We start from the raw sequence: 16,042 nt of genomic DNA on the forward strand, positions 1-16,042 counted from the left end.
CAAGCTCTGGGTGCTTGCTTTAATCCATACAATGCTTTCTTCAATCTATAAACCATGTCTCTATCTTCTGTTAGGGGAAATCCATCAGGTTGTTCAATGTAAACTTCCTCTAGATCTTCATTAAGAAAAGCTGACTTAACATCCATCTAATAAGCCTTAAAGTTCTTGTTAGCTGCATATGCCAAAAACATTCATATTGCTTCAAGTCTAGCAACTTGGGCAAAAGTTTCTTGAAAGTCAATTCCTTTTTGTTGTGAATAACCTTTGCATACTAACCTTACTCTGTTTCTTACCACTTCTCCTTGCTCATTCCTCTTGTTTTTGAATACCCACTTAGTTCCAATAACATTTTTATCTTTAGATCTAGGAACCAATTCTCATGTCTTCTTCTCAATTTGCTCTAATTTCTCTATTAAGCCTTAATCCGAAACTCATCTTTGCAAGCTTCATCTGCAATCTTAGGTCCAACTTGAGATATTAAACATAATTCTTCACTCACCTTGTTTCTTGTCATCACTCCTTTGTTTGTACTTCCAATGATTCGATCCACAGGGTGATTCTTTGCAACATATCTATTAGGCATTCTCTGCTCTCCTGATTTCTCCTCTTGGTTCTGATCTAGGTTCTTCTCTCTATTCTTCTTGTTGTATTTCAGTCTGCAAATCAGTGTCAGTTTCATAAAACAATTCCTGTTCAACATTTTGTTTGTTAGTCCTTTGATTAGTATTTTCACCAGAATCATAATCAAGTATTCTTTCATGAATTCTGAAATTTTCATCAATTTTCACATTAGCACTCTCAACAATAGTTTTCAATCTTTGATTAAAACATCTATATGCCTTACTCAACAATGAATATCCAAGAAACATACTTGCATCACTTCTAGAGTCAAACTTCCCAATATCATCATCCCTTTTGATATAACATTTACTTCCAAAGTTTCTAAAGTACTTCACACTAGGTGTATGTCCAAACCAAAGTTCATAGGGTGTCTTACTAATGCCTTGCCCTATTTGCACTTTGTTCATTGTGTATACTGCAGTGTTCACTGCTTCTTTCCAAAAGATATGTGTTACATTATTGTCAAACGTCATTGCTCTAGCTGTTTCACTTACTGATCTATTCCTCCTTTCTGCTATCCCATTCTACTGTGGTGTCTTAGGAGCTGGAAGTTGCCTCTTAATTCCACTATTTTCACAAAATCTGTTAAACTCATTTGAAATAAATTCTCCTCCTTTATCTTATCTTAGACATTAAATCTCTAAACCAAACTCATTTTTCTACTCTATTCTTAAACATCTTGAACTTCTCAAAAGCTTTAGATTTATCTTTAAGAAATGCTACCCACACCATCCTTGTAAAATCATCAATAAGAAGCATAAAGTACCTTTCACCATGAGATGCTCCTGTTCTTGTAGGATCACTCAAATTTGTGTGCACAATCTTCAATTTTACTGTAGTAGTAAACATCTTACTTGGGAATGAACTCTTCTTTTGCTTTGCCATTACATATTCCTTACAAACCATGTTAGAAGGTTTCACAATCTTAGGCGAATCTCTAACTGCATGTGTAGTATTATCTTTACAATGTTATCAAAGTTAATGTGACAAAATCTCTTATGCCATAACCAACTATCATCAACCTTTGCAACCAAACATGTCATCTCAGTAGGATTCAATTGAAAAATGTTACCTCTTGTCCTTGTGCTCGTACCAATCAACTTATCATCCTTATCCTTGATAATACAAGTCTTCTTTGTGAATTGCAATAGATATCCCTTATCCACAAACTGTCCAACACTCAAAAGATTATGTTTCAAACTATCAACAAAGTAAACATCCTCAGTGTTATTATTTCCATCAAATGTAATTTCCTTTAATCTGACAAGGCACATTATTTCCAACTCTAACTACTCCATCATAATTGTTAAACTCAACAAATTTATGCATATCTCCTGTCATATGATGAGAACAACCACTATCTATAATCCAATCAGACTTCTTATTTTCAACATGTGATACTAAAGCTTTTTCTTCTATTGCCTCTTCTTTCTTAGGTCTTTCTTCTTTAATAGCAACAAATCCAAGCTCATCATCTTCATCATCACTTTCTAAGAAATTTACCATCTTAAAATTGAATTCATCATCCTCATCAACATAGAAACAATCTTGTGTAAGCTTTGACTTATAAGGCTTCCTAGGTTTTGTCTTCTTTATGCTCTTAGGTCATTCATATGAAAAATGACCAAAATCTTTACAAGTCCAACAAGCTCAAGCTTTCCTACCTTTAGGTTTTCTCTTCATAATTAATGCAAGTCCTTCATCAATCTTCTTGTCTTCTTCTTGCTTAGTCGCCCAATCTCTAGCATAATCTCCACCGGTGCTTGCAATACTTGTAAGTTTAGCTCTGCCTTTCTGTACTCTAAAAGATGATTTTGTCCTTGTCACTCCTTGGTTTTGCTTCAAAGTCTGTTCAAAAGTTTCAAAAGTTTGAAACTTCCTAAGTAAAGTCTCTCTTGTAAAATTTGGTGTCACAAAGATAGTCTCTTCAATGATCTCAACTTTGTGTGCATAATCCGGGGTCAAAGATTTCAATATCTTCCTTACAACTGCATCTTCAGTTACAATTCCTCTACAACTCTTGATTTTTGCAACAATCTCAACAATTCTACCAAAATATGCTCTAATAGATTCATCTAAGCATTACCTAACATATTCTTCCAATTCTGTAATCTAGATTTCTTTGCAAATTTATCTCCTTCAAATAGATTTTGTAACTTAACTCAAATTCCATTAACAAGATATAAACCTTTTACCTCAACATACTCTATTTGAGAAAGAGTTGATAACAATGCTTCTCTTGCATATGCATTATACATGAATAGATCCTTGTCTTTCGGTGTGCAGTTCTTGAAGTCTTTCTCCTCAAAAACATTCTTGCTTTCCCTTTTAACCAACCAATAATCTGCTCCCATGCATAGCAAGTGAGTCTTCATCCTATTTTTCCAGTTGTCATAGTTAACTCCTTCAAATTTTAGATTTTCTTTCTTGAATGTAGCCATGGATCTCCTTAAGCTGTCAAACTTTCTCTTCAAGGACTTGATGCTTTGATACCAATTGTTAGAAAGCAAAATCCACTAATATAACTAAGAGGGGAGAGGGGGGTGAATCAGTTATCGGCTTTAAACAACTTTTATCAACTTTAACAAATCTGAAACATGTAATCAAAAGATATAGCAACCAGGAGATAACAACCATGCAATGTGACACAAGATATGTTAACTAGGGAAACCCTTGATCTGAGGGAAAACCCCAGTGGGAATGATGACCACAAGATGATGTACTAATATAAATGTTCCTGTGAAAGGATGTGACCTTGTTAGGAGTCAAATAATTATAATCAGTACATATGAGTCCCTATTAGGAGACCTTGAATCTCCGTCAGAAGATTCCAACCCTATTAGGAGCTGTGCCAACCTTGTTAGGAGTTGAAAGGAAGACAACTAAACCCACTGTTCAAATTGCTTGAGAATTGTTCTCACTAAACAATTCAGGATAACTTATCCAAGAAAGATGAATTGACTGAAACAACATCTTATCTTTGCCAATATAGTTCCTTTGAAGTCCACAACTTATCCCCAGCATCAAAGACTTCTCTAACCTTCACAAATTTGCATCCAAAGCTTGCATAACATAACATATGACCGTATATGATCTCACTGACCAAAAAATGATACTTACAACCAAGGAAACATCTTTCCTTTATATCGAGTTCTAATAATTAATTGAGTCGACCTTGAGGCCTTCCCAATGTACAATGAATAATATAGGACCATCATAAGATATTACATTTAGGCTCCACACGTTACAAAACATATTACATCAATATTACAATACAATTGGTCTTAACTCACACGTTATCCTTCACAAGTCTTCATAAAATGAAAACCAAATTCCACCACCTCGAACATAGCATCACAAACATGTCTCTGACCAAAATCCAAGCCCGCTGAACAAGCCTCAATTTCACCAGAAAGATACAATAGGAACAACAACATATAGTTTCCTGCAAACTGTCCTGCAACCAGTCTTCAACAAAACTTTATAATTCTTTCCCTGCACTTAGACATAGCATCTATAAGCATCCACGAATATGCTGCTAACCTCATTGAAAGCAACTCGACAACCAAAAACCTTGCTGAGATATTTTTTCCTGCAACTCTGCTAGAACTGTCTAGAAAGATGATGTGTTGACATCAATGACAAACCGAGTCATGAATGCAACACATAAGCACTCAATCATCTCCCAAAGCATATTGACAATCTCCATAAGGCATTCATGCCAACAGAGGTTGTTGTCCATACTAAGGCAGGGGTTTGGTCAAATTGAGGGCTGTGAACATCCAAAGGAGGCCTGCCTTTTTTCTAGAAGGGCCAGCCTGTGTTACCTTATCTATGGTTTGTGATCTGCAATTAGGAGGCCACATCACCTGCTGCAACTCACACGGTCATCTTTTGAGGCTGCGATTTGAATTTGGGAAGCCAAACACCATTTTGTTCAACGTGACTGCCTGACGTTGATCCTAGGGGAGGCTGATAGGAACGAGGGTTGAGAAGAGAATTGCTGCAGCAAGTGGTTGCATCATCAAGCTTACAAGATATGCTAATTACTTCCAGGTTACATTGCATTCATATCAAATTTATGCAATCTCATTTCTTAGTTTTTGTCTGTTATGTAAATAATCAGAATTACATCAATAAGAAGCCATGATCAGTTTGAGTTATTTCCTTAGCATTGCATTCATTTGTATTCAAAATTTAGAAAAACCAAAACAACCTTATATTCCCTCAAAACACAAAAAAAGTAGAAAAACACAAAATGCAAAAAATCATTTTATTTCATCAGCATAGCAACAGGGAACTAGACAAGGTTTTTCCAAAGATTCACATTATTGACCATTAAAATAAAATATTATAATAAACATGATATTCAGAGATATTATTCTAATGCCCTTCCTTAATGTTCAATCTGCCAATTACGAAGGAGCCCCCTGAACTTAACAGACTTATCGGGAAGGAGCAACTTGGTGACAATATCCGTAGTCTAGTCAGCTGAAGTGACATATTGGAAATCCATGGATCCATCTTCAACCAATTGATTGATGGAGTGAAAATGAACATCAATATGCTTGGTTCGCTCATGAAAGATTGGATTTTTGGCAAGTTTGAGGATCCCTTTATCATCGTAGAAGAGGGGTGAAAGGCTTGCTCGAGACAAATGGATGTTGGAAAGCATCCTTCGAAGCCAAACTACCTCACAATCTGCTTTGATTATCCTTGGTATTCAATTTCTGTCAAGGAAAGAGATGCAACTTCTTACTTTTTACTGCTCCAAGTGATAGCAAATATACCCAAACTAAAGAGATAACTGGAACTGGACTTTTTGTCATCAATAGAGCCTCCTCAATATGAATCTATGTAATTGATGAATTGAGGATCTCTGGTTCATCCATAGAAGATGCCAAAGTTTTTAGTGCCCTTGACATAGTGCAGGATGTGGTTCACTGTTGCCCAATGATATGAAGTAGTAGCTGTCATGAAGTGGGATATATAACTCATTGCAAAGCTAAGATCAAGTCTAGTCGGGGTGACGTAGGCCAAACTGTCCACTAGTTGCCTGAATGCAAATTCATTCTCAATAAGAGAACCAGACTTGGTTGACAACTTTAGATCAAATTCCATAGGTGTAGATTCAGATCTTTTGACTTTGTCAAGCAAAGCTCGTGCATACTTAGACTGAGAAATGAGATGCCATGTAACTCTTGTCATACCTTGACACCTAGGTATTAGTGCAGAAGCCCAAGGTCGGTCATGTCAAAGTTCTGGCATAAATTCAATTTGATTTCACGAATCAAAGAGCTAAACTGCAAGTGAGGATCATATTATTAAGATAAACAACCAAAATGTTGATGTCATTTCCAGTAGTCTTGACATATAGATTCAACTCAGAAGGACTCCTTGGAAACCTTGATCTGTGAAGTACTTATCAATTCTCACGTACCCTGCCCAAGGAGCATGTTTGAGGCCGCTTTCACTAGTTGAAGTACTCGGTGCTCTTTTCTGGCAACCTTAAATTTATGAGGTTGTGTCATGTAAACCTCTTTGTGTAATTGACCATTTTGGAAGGGACTCTTGATTTCCATTTGATGAACCTTCCTACCACACAGAATTGCCATGGCTAGAACTAATCTGATGGTGCTCATCTTTGTTGTAAGAGAAAATGTCATTTTATAATCAATTCCTTTATGCTGAGAGAAGCCTTTGGCAACAAGACAATCTTTGTACTTATATAAAGTACCATCAACCTTGTATTTGACTTTGTAGACCCATTTGCATCTGATGGGATCCTTTCTTGAAGGAAGATTTGACAAAACTTAAGTGTTATTTTTCAATAGATTATGATGCTCAATCTTGATAACATCTTACCGCTCAAGTATCCCTTTCTCCTCTAAGTATGTTTGAGGCTCATACACACTGTGAATTTTGGCCTTGAGAGCAAAATTTATTGAGTTTGAAGGTTTGCTCTTCTTTTGAGCAGTTTATCCTCAATGAGGTCATCATCATGAAGATTACCAATCGTCTTAGCCACCATTTAGGTCGGAGAGTAGAATTGCCAATATCAAGAGCAGGAGGTGCAACAGGGTCATCATCATCATCAAACATAAGATTGGACGAATCCCGAGGAAAATTAGGTGGTTTAGTTGCATGTTTGGGTGATCCTGCAAGAGAAGGAATTGGTGTAGAAGTAGGAACATAAACGAATGGAGTCTTCCTAGCTGGAGCGTTCCCATTAGGTGGACCTAATGAAAGATGGACACCCAAAATCTTGAGGTTTGAGAGATTGATCTTGAAATCCATAACAGAAGGAGAGAGCTGAAATGGCCCCCGTTCCTCATCAAAGACCACAATACAACTAAGGATGAGACAATCAGTCTTGATGTCAAGCAGTCGTTAGGCTTTATGATTATCATTGTAGCTGGTTAGCACGAGTTCCTTGTTTTTGGCATGCAACTTGGCGTGTTTAGCATTTTGGATCTAGACAAAAGTAGTGGTGCCAAAAGTTTAGAGATGACTGATTCTGGGCTTAGAGCTTCATTGGGCCACTTCTGGAGTTTGCTTCTTGACAACCACTGTAGGAGAGCGGTTGAGAAGATAGACGGTAGTGTGGACTGCTTCAGCCCAAAATTTCTTTGGAAACTCGTGTTCAAGAATAAGCTTTGCAATCTTTATTTTAACTCCTCATTCCGTGAATGGCTCAAGAGGGTCGTGGTCCTTCCCACCTAGTCTTGGCTGCATACTGTCATCAGGGATCAGTCCACATTGGGGGATAGCCTTTGGATGTATCCCTTCAAACCTCCACACTACCTCTTCCAAACCAACTTTGGCATAAGAGCTCCCACTAGTTTTTGTGCCTCCCTTGCATCCAATAGCATTGCATATGTAATCAATGCCACATCCGAAATCACTCTGAACTTGCTATTCCCATCCCTGCTCTGGTTTTGAAATCTCCAGCATCCTCCGCTCAGAAATGTCACCAAAAAATGCCATTTACCTTTTCCCTGAAATTAGGCATATGAAATATATCCCAAACAGCATATACAAGCAAACGATAGACAAACGACAGGCATGCAGTAGCAGAATTCAACAATGCACACAAAATCTGATTCGACAAGTGTTTACTCATCTCCAAACAATGATTCTGCGTTATGACTTGTAGAATTGTTGACACCAAAGAAAATATATTGCTGCCTTACAAGCAGCAGTGGCAAAAATTACAGAATCTATGTCACTGTCAAGCTCAATGTGAGCACTAATTGCTATATGCAGAGATGTAAACACTTGTGTAGATTGTTTTGGCATGAATAGTTGTTCTGATTGCTATTGATATGCAATGAGTATGCCACCACCCTATAGCATGCAATGAAGGTTGTGGTACTGTGCTGCTAAGACAATGGTCACTGCTCACAGTTTTATTGCTGTCACCAAGAATGAGTAAGCTGATCTAGTAATTGCTGCCACTGTGAATACTCAGTGTTGGCTGCTCACAATGTATTGCTGCCACCAAGAATGATGTGCTTGAGACTGTCAAAATATATGATCGATGTGATATATAATTCAGATCAGTATATTGCTGTCCGCTAGATCGTTGATGGTCTGAAGGATATTTTGTTGCCAGAATCACAGCCCTGTTATCACAACAACTCGGTCTCCAAAGGAGACTTCCCCAAGTTGGCTAGGTAGACTAGGGAGGGTCTTCCACCTCCAAAACTGCAAGCCTGGAGAGCTAATTCCATACCAGAATTGCAAGTAATGGAAAATAAATGAGTTGTCAATGATGGATATTCCTCCATGAAGGCTAGGACATTTATGAGGCCATGCTCCAAGAAGGCCGATGCATACATGAGGCCATACACCTCTGGAAACAAGTAGGTTGCTACACATCAAGGTAGGTGCCTAAGTTTGAAATAAAAAATAGGTTTGCGCCAAGGTGGCTCCAAAATCGTGCCACAAATATGACCCTTTAGCTTTCCCTTGATAGCTCATAGGGGACCAAATGAGCTATAAGATGAATCTTTGAAATAGGTCTCGGGTATAGGAAAGGGGACATGATAATCTCCCCTTCCCAAAATTGCTCACCCACAAGCAATTTTAGATTAGGATGCTCCAAAATCTGGTCTCTCTCCCATGCGGCTTTTTAAACCTGTAAGTCCATACATTTGACAAGATGCTCTTTGATCGTAAGGGACGTGATCTTCCTCTATCTGAAATCTGTGATCTCAACTAGCTCCAATGCAAGCTTGCCTTCATCATCAAGTGGCGGAAGCTCCTTTGAAACCATAACTTGTTACCCAAAAGTTTTCTTAAGGCAAGAGACATGAAACACACTATGTATCCTGATTTTGTTTTGAACCTCCAACTCATATGCCACCTCTTCAATCCTCTTAATCACCTTATAAGGACCATAAAAGTGGCGTTTAAGCTTCTTCGTGCCACTCTCTTCAAAGAAGATCACATCTATGACTGTAAGATAAGATAGACCAAATCTCCTAGCTTGAAACTTTGTTTAATTCGACATTGGTCAACATACACTTTCTGCTGATTTTGTGCATGCTGCAAATTATCCTTGAGGGATCCAAGGATATTTTGGCTCTCCTAAAGCTAACACTTATCCTTGGGCTATGCCAAATCCACAATGAAGTAGCCTCATAGCCATAAAGTGCCTTGTAGGTGACATGTCAATTGACACGTGATAAGTGGTGTTGTAGCAATACTTTAATAAATGTAGCCAACAAATCCACGCTTTCTGTTGTTCTTCCAAGTAGTTTTGCAAGTAGCCCACAACCCACCTGTTTAGAATCATAATATGCCCATCTATTTGAGGGTGTTAATTGCTGCCCAAAGTCAACTCGGTGCTTGCCAAACTAAAGAGATCCATGCAGAGACATTGAAAAACCTACTATTTCTATCGGTGAAAATTTTCTTTGGAAGCTCATGTAACTTGAAAATCTCTTGAAGGAACAACTCCTCAACTTGCATTGCTAAGAACTCTGTTAGAATGGTGAGAAAGCGAGCATTTTGGTCAAATGTTCTACCACTATGAAGGTGCAGTCCTTGCCTTTTACCTTGGGAAGTCTAGTGATGAAATCCATTGAGATGCACTCCTATTTCTGATTTTAAATGGGCAAGGGTTGCAACAACCCCATTGAAAAGGTATGGTCTGATTTGTTTTGCTAGTACGTAGCACACTCCTTGACAAATTGCAGCACATAACCCTCGAGTCGCTTCCATGAGAACCTCACGTATTTGCCTATATGTCTTGAAGTATCTGTGTGTCCTACCAATAGTGATTCATGAATCACCCTTAAGAATTTTTAAGCTTGAACTTTGGAACCAAGAAGATTGTCCTTGTAGATGACACCATCCACCACCTTATACCTATAGTTGTGAATTTGTGCACTTGTCAACTAGTAAGCGAAGGTACTTTCCTATCAACCGATACATGGGACCAAGAAGCATATGGAAGGCCTCCCAGAGAAAGCATTGACAATCATATTCTTCTTCCACTTCACATACTCAACATAAAAATCATAAGCCTAGATCTAGCTCACCCACTTATGTTGTCTCTTGTTCAAATCCTTTTGCTCCATAAGGTATTGGAGATTGTGATGGTCAATCCTAACCACAAACTTCCCCTTGGCAAAGTACTGCCTAAAGCCAATGTATGCATGATTGTTGGCATCCCGTCATATATTTAGTACAATCTCTTGGTATCCTTGAGTTTCTACCTCTCAAATCCAATGGGTAACATTTATGCATCAACATTGTTCCAAATCCCTCCCCTAGTGTGTTGCACTCAAGGATGAATTGCAGAAGTCTCCTTTAACTTGTTGAATGGATGGTGTGCCATCTTTGTCCTACTAAAGAACCCCTCTTTGTGAGGTTAGTCGAGGCTCCAAGCTATGAGAATCCCCTCACAAATCTTCTGTAATAGATGAATAGATCAAATAATTGTCAAATCAAGAATTCCTTGGGTCTTTCCTTGTTGCACCTGCACTCCATGTGTACTAATGATGTGGCCTAAGTATAGGAAATCTGTCATGCAAAACTCACACTTGGACTTCTTTGTATACCATGACTATACCTTCATGATTCCCAAAGCCTCATTCAAATACCTCAAGTGATCCTCCCATGTCTTGCTGTATATATCATCAAAGAACACCAATAGAAACTTCCGTAGCTATTTGTTGAAGATGTGATTCATGTAGGACTCAAATGTAGCAGACATATTGGTCAATCTAGATGGTTTGATCAAGAACTCATAATGAATGTAGTGGCATGAGAAGGCTCTCTTGTGAACATCTTGCTCCCTTGCTCAAATTTGGTGATATCAGGATTTGAAATCTATCTTTGAGAAGTGGACTGCTTCATGAAGCTCGTTGAACAACTCATTAATCCATGGGATGGGGTACTAATTCTTGATTGTCTTTTTGTTCAGAGCTTGATAGTCGATGCACATACTTAGAGTCTCATCCTTCACCAAGACCACTGTAGATGCAAAAGAGTTTAAGTTGGGCCTGATGTGTCCCATGTCAAGAAGATCTTGAATGATCTTCTTGATCTCATCCATGAACTTGTTGGGATGTTTGTATGTAGTCGTGATGACTGGTTTGACTCTCTCCTCCAGCTCTATCATGTCCTCAAAGCCTCTATCCGGTGGTACCTCGAGGGGAATGTCATTGAAAACCAAACTATGCCTGCCCAAAACTATCTATAGCTCATCATTTTTATAATGTGTATGTTGTTTGTCCAATGGTATGGAAGAAAGCAAGCATTGTGCTGCCCATACGACATCATTATTTCTGAAAATTGCCTCCATGCGCTTGGCTGAAATTACTCCAGGCCCTTTGTCAGACATTCCTTGCAAAACCATCTTCTTCCTATCTACCTTAAGTATGAACTCCCAATGCTCGAAACTCTAGGTGTATTTTTTAAGAGTCTTCATCAATAGGATGCCCATAATGACATCGGTATCATCCAAGTCCACTATGAAGAAGTCGCCCATGATGTTGTAGTTCCCCATGGTTTTTCTCATTTGTGGCACCAAATGCGTGCATGCTAGGAGCTAGCCTCTCAGTCTTTGATATCAAATCCTTCTTACTCCCTTGTATGCAATCCTCTCTTGGCTACTACATAGGTGTTGATGAAGTGGAAAGTAGCCCCATTGTCGAGCATGACGATGATCTGTTGTCCTTGAAGAGTGCCATGGGCTCAAAATATGTTGCATCATAGAGTACTCAAAAGGGCAGCAATGGTGCCTCCTTTCCTTATGATTGTTGCTATCTTCTCCACATTTGGTTGCTCCTGATTGTGCTCCTTGACCTCCTCGCTTTTGGATACGACCTCAATTTAATGGATCTTACCCTTACCAAGGAATGTGTCACCGGGCTACTATGGTTCCTTGTAGCCGAAACAAAGCTTCTTTATCCTTAGTTCTTGCCTATTGCATCTTCCATCAAAGTCTTCTTGGGCCAATCCTTTTGAAATAGTTTCATGCCTCTGTCCTTCTATGTAATGGGGCCTTAGGGAAAGTTTGATTTCTTGAGGTAGATGTGGACATGTTACAAGCCTTCTTGATTGCTTTAGTGAGTGTAATAGGGGTAAGGACTTCACCCAACCTAGGGACCCATCAAACCATCCATGAAAAGAGCTATTGACTTTGTCCCTGATATGCTAGTCACCAAGACATAAAGCCTTCGGAACTTGAGAATATGCTATTGATGGATCCTCCTTGCCTTGGCTGTGCTAACTTCTTGAAATTGAGTTTGGAGTCCTTTCCATCAAATCTATCGACAAGTTTCTCTATGAAGTTGGTGTAGGATGTGGTTTGATCATTCCTTGATGGTACCGCTCCATGGTGACACCATTCGTGAAAAAATCCATCAAGATGTAGCACTGCATACTTAATCGCTTCATCTTCGAGCATTGGATTGAGCAAAAAATATAAGTCCGCCCGTTGCACTCCAATTCATATTGTTGATCTTCTGGACCCATCGAATAAGGGGAGGCTTAGCATGCCAATCTTCCAGGTCAAGTCACTATTGTAGACCCTATTACCCCTGGTGGGTAAATGCCTCATCATCAGGTCCATGTAGTCTTTTAGAGACACATCTGGCTGCAATTCTCCATTGAGCCAATCTTGCTTGAAATGTTCTTTCAACTCCACCAAAAAATGTCTGTGATTCTTTTGTTACTTGGTCTGCAAAAGTAAGTAAGTGTCATTTACGTTGGACTGGATTGATGAATTTGGGACCTCCCATTAACTGAATTCTCACCATGGCTGTTGTTCTCTTCGTTGGTATCATTAACCCTTATTTCCACTAAGCGGTTGAGAGTCTCATCTATCTTTTGCTGCGCTCTTGCCAATCTGCCCAAGATGGTGATAAAATCTGTTTGCGCATCTCCCATTCTATCTTGGTAGCAGTGTCTTCTCCTTTAATAGACAATAGAGTTTTGTCTTCTCCTAATCATTAACCTAATGATGGACAAATAATAGGCTCTTAAGCAATAGCAGATTAAAGAGTGCTTATAAAATACGATATCCATATATACTTGAGTGCAATTGAGAGGAATTTGGACCTTCTCCGTGACTGATTATTTCACATTGTGATGTGCGGAATAGTTGACAACAAGCAAAAGATTTTGCCGCCTTACAAGTAGCACTGGAAAAGAGTAGAATCTGTGTCGCTGTCAAGCTCAATGTAAATGCTGACCACTATATGCAGAGATGTAATACTAAATCAGTGTAGATCATTCTGACATGAATAGTGATTCTGATTGCTATGTGATATGCAATGAATGTTTCGCCGCCCTGAGTATGCAATTAAGATTGTAGCACCTTGCTGCCAAGACAATGATCGCTACTGACAAATAGATTGCTATCACCAAGAATGAGTAAGCAGATCTACTGATTGCTGCCCCCGTGAATAAGCAATGATCACTGCTCACAATTTATTGTTGTCTTCAACAATAATGTGCCTTAGATTGTCAAAATATATGATCGCTGTGATATACAATTTAGATCAGTATATTGCTGTCTGCTAGATTGCTGACAGACTGAAGGATATTTTGTCTCCGAGATTGCAGCCCTTTGATCTGACCAATTTGGTCTTCAAAGGGGACTTCACCAAATTGGCTAGGCAGACAACGCAGGGTCTTGCACCTCTGAAACTGCAAGTACTAAAAAATAAATGAGTTGATTGATGATGAACATTGCTCCAGGAAGACCGATACATATATGAGGTCATAGGCGAATATTGGAAATAAGTCCTGCTTATAGGAAAGGGGACATGACAGCACATACATGAGTCCTTATTTGCTTTAATTAAAATTATAAAAATTATTTAATATTACAATTCAAAATAAATAAATAATCTAGTAATTTGTTTTATATATAAAATTAGAAACCAAAAAAAATCTTAAATGAACTTGAAAACCTTAAAAGAAAAGTTAAAAACATATATTACTATATTTAATATTAGTTAACTGTGAACACAATATTTTCTTTAATATAAATAGGAATGGGAGTGACACCCGTGGTAGTAATTTGGTGAAAAAAATGTTTCAGTTAACAAAAAGAAAATTAATGCAAAAGATACTTTTCATTTAAAACATAATGTCACCCTTGGAGCAGGGGCACAGTACTAGCAAAAAAAACTCTAAATGAAAATGCAAAATGAAATATTATGGAAAACTTGCTTGGTGTTCAAAATTCTCAGAAGATTGTTATAGGAAAAATTGTTGAAGGTTTTAAAGACATTGAAAATCTCAAACGCTAGATGTTGGAACCAGAAATTGCAAATGCACAGAAAAAAAACACTAAATGGGATATAATCTTTGGGGAGACATAATTATGTAGTCAGGTGGGATTATTTTCATTTTGGGCTCAATAATATTGTCGTTGTGGTCTCAATGAGTTATCTTGTTAGGCTATGTGTGTCTGTTATCTCTTAGAGTTTGTTCACATTTTATCTAGTTGGAGTTATACTACCCAGTGGTCCCCTTATATAGGCCAATTCCCTGAGAAGAATAAAGCCATGTAGTATCATCATTGATGTCTGTCTGCTTTCGTCTTATGTTTTCCATTTTTGTTCATTTCTCGTAATAATTGTGTTTTTTAGGAGAGTTGCTGGCTCTGGTTTTTTGTTCAAATAAGTATCATTGATCAACAGTGATAATGTCAAAATACTGGAACCAAAGTTCCATTTTGTAATTTCTGCGTACTAAATTACAATCCTTAATTTCCTACTTAGTTATATTCTTTGACACATCTTCATGAATCAAGTTTATATCTACCCATGGTTCCTCTGTTTGAGACTATATTAAATGCAAAGTTTCGTAATTGCTACAGTGATGCCTTTGGATTGGAGAAATTTTTATTACTTTTGGCGATCTCTGTAACTTGTCAGTGAATGAATAAGATCAACATAATTTTTTGCATGCTTCAGTTTTTCAGGTGTTTATCAATTGTTTATTTTCATTTTTAGTGAGACTCATATATGGTAGGATATATTACTGCCATGCTTCAATTTTGATGTGGTGCAGTGCATTACTGGAATGCACATAAAGCTAACGAATTTGAAATTTCTTTTTCTTAGGATTATTCTTACTCCTCCGTCTCCATCTTATTTTTACTCTTAGAGACATCTTTGTGAATTCGACACTACATTATAGTGCAAATTTTGGCACTTGCTACAGTGATGTTTCTTCAGACTTAAGGAAACATTATTATCTTTTGGTGATTACTGTGACTTGTTCATGGATGAATAAGATCAATTTAATTTGTTATATGCTTTAGTTTTTCAGGTGTCTTGTTAATTGTTCATTTGTATTGCATTGTGAGATACACAGATATAACATAAATTGGAATTATGGATTGCTTCCACAAACATGGGAGGATCCATCTCTTGCAAACACAGAAGTTGAAGGAGCTTTTGGTGACAATGATCCAGGTTTAATTATAGTTTCTCATAACTTACTTTTGTGGTTTAACTCTATGTCGCTAGTCAAAGTTGATGTGTACAAACCTATTCTCTGCAAATGTTTTTGAACAGTTGATGTTGTTGAGATTGGAGAAAGAAGAGCTAGAATCGGAGAATTACTGAAAGTGAAACCATTAGCTGCTTTAGCGATGATTGATGAAGGCGAACTAGATTGGAAAATTGTGGCTATTTCTATTGATGATCCAAGAGCTTCACTAGTTAATGATGTCGAGGATGTTGAGAAGCATTTTCCGGTTTTGTTTCATCTCCCTCCAGTCTATATAAGAATTCTTTCTTTGGACTAAAATTGCTCATTTGAAAATTGGTATGAAAAAGATTAAATGAATTTGGATTGTGTGGCCAACTTTTATTACTAAATGCTGTAAGGTCTGTAAGAATCCTGTTAATATGCAATTTTAAAATTTCCTGTTGGTATTTGTGGT

General features: G+C 37.8%; 1 protein-coding gene across 1 annotated transcript in view; it reads left to right on the top strand.

Annotated features, from left to right (window-relative positions):
• Positions 1–16,042, top strand: part of LOC149557212 (soluble inorganic pyrophosphatase 6, chloroplastic-like) — a 96,305-nt gene that overhangs the window by 17,488 nt on the left and 62,775 nt on the right. The window contains exons 3-4 of the mRNA XM_089831928.1: positions 15,469–15,569; positions 15,672–15,853. Of these exons, the coding sequence (XP_089688054.1) occupies positions 15,469–15,569; positions 15,672–15,853 (283 nt within the window). The remainder of the gene's footprint in view (positions 1–15,468; positions 15,570–15,671; positions 15,854–16,042) is intronic.

This window comes from Cupressus sempervirens, chromosome 5, assembly GCF_028749045.1.
Source record: "Cupressus sempervirens isolate cs-2001-9-10 chromosome 5, ASM2874904v1, whole genome shotgun sequence".
NCBI lineage: Eukaryota > Viridiplantae > Streptophyta > Pinopsida > Cupressales > Cupressaceae > Cupressus > Cupressus sempervirens.